The sequence below is a fragment of the Sycon ciliatum genome, unplaced genomic scaffold (genome assembly GCF_964019385.1).
Source record: "Sycon ciliatum unplaced genomic scaffold, ocSycCili1.1 SCAFFOLD_2464, whole genome shotgun sequence".
In the NCBI taxonomy this organism is placed as follows: domain Eukaryota; kingdom Metazoa; phylum Porifera; class Calcarea; order Leucosolenida; family Sycettidae; genus Sycon; species Sycon ciliatum.
In genome coordinates this window covers 5145-10800 of record NW_027044875.1, presented here as the reverse complement: position 1 = coordinate 10800, position 5656 = coordinate 5145, and the positions used below count along the sequence as shown (strand labels likewise).

Sequence of the window (5656 nt, the reverse complement as noted above, 5' to 3'; positions counted from 1 at the left end):
TACTCTACAAAGGCAAGACATGAATTTGCAATAAAAAAATCAATTTCACCAAAACAGCCCCGAAGGTCGATTTTCTCAGATATTGGGCCATTTCATGTCTCCCGCACATAGTTGTAGATATCGTCAAGACAACAGTACATCCTGCATTGTGTGACCCATGCAATTACTGCTTGCCACATTTGAGGCCAGAAAAGTCCAAGAACAGGGAAATAGAAATTCAGCCAGGTTTTACAAAATTAGGACAGATATGCCATGGCAAAATGTATGGAGAAGCAGATCCCAAACCCAGATTTTTTAGATTTAAAGTGGGGGTTTATCCTCCATTCGGCCCAAATCGGACTTTCGAAAGCCAGCGGGACTATTTCCGATGAATGGACTGTAGTGTACGATGTAACCAGTGGTTGTCATGGTGATTATCATTGTGCACAGGTACTACCGGGGGACACACGGTGTTATCGTAGTCTATGATGTCACCAGTGGCGATAGCTTTGTCAATGTCAAGCGATGGCTTAGCGAGATTGAGCAGAACTGTGACGTGGTCAACAGAGTCCTAGGTAAGTCAGTAGTCAGGTCCAGTGGAACATAGAGTCTTAGGTAAGTCAGTAGCCAGGTCCGGTGGAACCGGTCCGGTTGGTCAGGCCATGGCCGGACCAACTTTTTGTCCACTAACGTGTGTTTACTGCTGAGGAGGTCATGTGACTACCCCGCTACATATCATACACAAACTGTATGAAAGTCATGTGACTACCCCGCTACATATCATACACAAACTGTATGAAAGTCATGTGTATACCCCGCTACATATCATACACAAACTGTATGAAAGTCATGTGACTACCCCGCTACATATCATACACAAACTGTATGAAAGTCATGTGTATACCCCGCTACATATCATACACAAACTGTATGAAAGTCATGTGACTACCCCGCTACATATCATACACAAACTGTATGAAAGTCATGTGTATACCCCGCTACATATCATACACAAACTGTATGAAAGTCATGTGACTACCCCGCTACATATCATACACAAACTGTATGAAAGTCATGTGTATACCCCTCTACATATCATACACAAACTGTATGAAAGTCATGTGTATACCCCGCTCCATATCATACACAAACTGTATGAAAGTCATGTGACTACCCCGCTACATATCATACACAAACTGTATGAAAGTCATGTGTATACCCCGCTACATATCATACACAAACTGTATGAAAGTCATGTGACTACCCCGCCACATATCATACACAAACTGTATGAAAGTCATGTGTATACCCCTCTACATATCATACACAAACTGTATGAAAGTCATGTGTATACCCCGCTACATATCATACATAAACTGTATGAAAGTCATGTGACTACCCCGCTACATATCATACACAAACTCAGCCCTCACCAACGCTGTACAAAGCGTCACTGGCCCGTTTCTCAACGGTCGCGCTAATCGACCAATCAGCGTACAGCTAATGTACCAAAATTCTCAAACTTACCGTAATTCCTTGGTTCATACGGTGTAGTTTCCAAAGATTTTTTATGGACCAACGTCTTCTTTCGATAGATACCAACAGATCGTCCGCTTCGAATTTTTCGATTTGATTGCCGTTTGGCCGAAAATTACCTCAGAAACCGGCCTCCACTCGTTTCACTTCAAGGCTTTCCAGGTGGACGGCATCGCAATTCGGAAGCGGAGAAAAGATAGCCAGTGAAAAAAGAAAAACAACGACGTATTGGTTGTCAAAATCGACCAAGAAATGAATTCAATAGACCTGTTTCCGTGCTGCGCCCTCGCGGCCCGCGCGAGTGCGAAAGGGATTCTTTCTCAACAAAACAAACAACTACGCGCAGTACACAGGTACATGCAGGTGCTTTTTGCAGTGCAGTACACTGACATCACTGCACTGGCTGTATATACCTTAGGAATATCCTGTTCTTTTCCAAGGCATGATTGTCGCTAGTGGGAGAACTCAGCCACCTGAAGCTTTCATAAAGGAAGAAGTAGTAGGTGAATGAGTTCGCCAGAAAATGGAACGACAAGAAAATAGATACTGTTGCTTTCCGGGGCGCTCATGAGACGACGGGAAGATAGGACTGAAACGATCGACAGTCTGCCTCGACGCAAAAGAAACTCTTCTAGGAGAAGCTCGACGTGCTGTAGAGTTTGCAGTATTCTGCTGGAAGAAGACAAGAGAACTAAACTCAGACTACAACGTGGAGCTGAAGCACGAGCGAAGCAAAAGCTGAAGCAAAAGCTGAGCGAGTTCGAAGAAATGGGGAAACACGGGAAAATGAGTGGGCGACATGATCTTTAGCTCGAAGCTCGCGCTAAGACACGCGGTGGGCACGTGCGCCTTCGGGTAGCGCGGCCAGCCACCATGTTTTCAAAATGGAGGTCGACGCTTTTGAAATCCGTGTAGACGATGGTGAGGGCTGAAACTGTATGAAAGGCTAGGGTATGGTCGGACCCATAGAAAAACTGCTTCAGCCGGTCGTGATAGCCGAACTCCCTGTTGTCTATGTGGCATTGGTGCTGCTGGTACTGCTACATGCTGCTGATGGTGGTGGTGGTGGTGGTGGTGGTGCTGCTGCTGTTGGTGTTGCTGCCGTTGTGGTGGTGTTGCTGTTGCTGCCACTGTAGCGATGCTGGTGTTGCGGCTACTGCGGCATGTGTTGCTTCTGTGGGGTTGGTGAAGGTGGCGGTGGTATCCATGGTGCAGCTTCTGGTGATGTAATGCTCCCCATGCTGCGTCTGATTTTGGCTAGTGGTGGTGCTATTGCTGCTTGTAGTGTTGTTGCTGCTGCCACTGAAACAATGGCGAAAGCAATGTATCTTAGATTTCGTCCTGCTCCTGCGTGCTGACTCCCCCCCCCCTCTCTATCTCTGCTGTTCCTTGCTATTGTCTTTCCTCTGCAGTTGGTAACAAGAATGATTGTCCTGCGGAAAAGAAAGTTGTTGAGAAAGATGATGCACAGCGGTTTGCTGACCAAATGGGAATCAGACTTTGGGAGACTAGTGCAAAGGAGAATGCAAACGTGGAGGACGTGAGTAGCTTTGCAAGGCTTTTTGTTTATGTGTGTAGATATGTGTGGAGATATGTGTGTGTGTGTACGCGTGTGTTGGTGTGTGTGTATGTGTTTGTGTCCGTGCGGGTGTGTATGCGCGTGCACGGACAAGCACACATTCACGTGTGTGTGCACGCGCACGCTTGCTTATGCTTCCATTGCTACATCTCGCCATGCGGAGACCAGCTCAAACCTCTTGGCTGTAAGACGCCTGGAGTTGTTTGTGTCATTTTGTCTGATTGCATTGATGTCTTCTAGGATTAGGAGGCTAGTTTGCTTATGTCTACGTTGATGTTCGCCATCACCATTGCACTCTGTTGACGACCACGTACATACACTCACAGAGCGCAATGGTGCTGGGGAATGTCAATGCAGAAACTATCAACGGCCGAATGCTGCTGCTTTCCTCCTGGTTAGTTTGCTTGTTCAGGAGTGTCGGAAGGTATTGTAGTGTGGTACGGCCAGCCATCTTAAGTACTATTTACCCGTGGGGTAGGGATGGCTAAGCTGAAAATTTTGGAAATTTAGAACCCAGATCAGTGCCTTTATTAATTCACGGGGTACCTGCGGCAAAGAGTGGTAGGGTCAATACCGCAGTGACCGTACTGTGTCCGACGCCACTGTGAATAAGCTTATTTTTTCACGTACAACCCCTTGTTCACTTTGCAGGTGTTCCGAGAACTCACCAAGATGGTGCTGAAAACCAAGAGGGATTCCAATGCAGCGACAGGGGGTGGTGGCAGTGGTACTATCAAGGTACAGAGGTCGTCCGAGAGCAAGTCAAAGTGCTCATGTTAGTCGACGCGTCACAGCATGGGCGCGTGTTGGATATAGCTATACCGTTGTTGTTGTTGTTTTGTACAGCGTGTGTGTGTGAGTGAGGCATATTTGTGTTGATAGAAATTTGTGCTGTTGCTGAACTCTGCCGCTTCTACCGACCCTTCTCTTGTTTGCTAAGTCCCACCGCAGTACACGTGTGTACACCTGCACATTTGGTAGCGGCACGTGATATAGCACATCCCCGTTTCAATCCCCCCATTGCCCGTTTACAATGCGGTGAACACTGCGCGATCGAATGTGTCAGTGGCGGAGTGCGGGTGCAGCACACACAGGGCCGTCTTGGCGCATGCGTTGCGTAGTTGTTGTGCCGCTACCGAAGTTGATGATTTGTGACGCGACGGGCATGGATGTTATTCTGAACTACAGTAGTACTCGATGATGACAAAACGCAGTGCAGGAATACTTCTTACGATCAATATTGAACTCTTGTTTTGCATGTGCACACACACAAACACACACACACGCACTGCACTATGGACGCCTGAAAAAAACAATGATTACTTACGTTAGTGTTGCATCGAGTACTAGACGAATCAACCGTGCATGCGTTATTGGACATATTTACATTGATCATCCCCGACAATGGCTATTCCACAGTAAATTGTACTTGCACATATGCGCGTGGCTTTTTTTAACTTTTCAAATGACGTGCGTGTCTGTGTGAGCCTTAGAAACGCGTCTGTGCGAGTGTGTGTTTGTAGAGTGCGAAACAACAAGACAGCATCTCACAGTATTCAATATTATGCTTTTCCCGCCAACATTCCCACTCGCACTCAGCGCAACCCTGCGTGTTTTCTTGGTTTGCGGCATTTCTTTCCATGCACACGTTGACTACCACAGCAGCCAGCAACTGTGCACTATAACCTAGGCGAGTGTGTCGCTGCATGGTCGGTTGCAGCTGTGCTTGTTACCGTGGTTATCGTCCACCCAATCAGAACTATTCTAGCTATGTACATCAGCTCAGTGTTGTGTGCAATATATCATGCGGCATCTTTGCTTACTTTCAGACGGAGTTTCATTTTTCATTTTTGAATCCAGTACGTTTGTGTTGGCTTTTGGTTGTGTGTGCACGTGTGTGTGGTGTATGTGCAACTGTGATGCATGCATTGCCAATTTGGGAGAGGTGTGTGTGCGTGTGTGCGTACTATGGGTGCACCGAAGCATGGCTGTGAATGATAAGCGGATGACGGTGAGATGCCTGTGCCGTCCATCGGAGAGCCATGCATACATGCCACGACGCGGTTATGTGTAGTGCACCGTGATATTGCTGCGAGGCTGGCAACGAATGATTGGGAGTCTGGTCTGACTGGGCGCAATCGTGGGATTGACACACACACACTGCGATGAAACGAGCACAGGACGAATCACTACCCCCCCCCCCCCCCCCCGTCGGAACATGCAGCTGACCAGCAATGACCGATACGGTGCACCTATGATTAACTATTCATTTAAGCAAGAGATCTTCGGAGCTCGGCGCAAGACAGCGGACGTTGTGGACCTACCACCATCTGCGGAAGTAAGTTGTGGAAGGCTGGAAGCCTTGTTCCCACATAGAGAATGGACACTCATCGCGTGATTGTTCAGTATCCGTATACGATGAAAATGGAAAAGGTTTCTCTCTCTCTCTCTCTCTCTCTCTCTCTCTCTCTCTCTCACACACACACACACACACACACACACACACACACACACACACACACTCTCTCTCTCTCTCTCTCTCTCTCTCTCTCTCTCTCACAC

General features: G+C 47.4%; 1 protein-coding gene across 1 annotated transcript; it reads left to right on the top strand.

Moving 5' to 3' along the window:
• Positions 1-391: 391 nt before the first annotated feature.
• LOC135830695 (ras-related protein Rab-35-like) lies at positions 392-4956 on the top strand. Its single transcript, XM_065342923.1, has 3 exons — positions 392-554; positions 2928-3055; positions 3746-4956. The coding sequence occupies exons 1-3, from the start codon at positions 407-409 to the stop codon at positions 3872-3874; spliced, it is 405 nt and encodes a 134-aa protein (XP_065198995.1). The 5' UTR covers positions 392-406; the 3' UTR covers positions 3875-4956.
• The last annotated feature ends 700 nt before the right edge of the window (positions 4957-5656 follow it).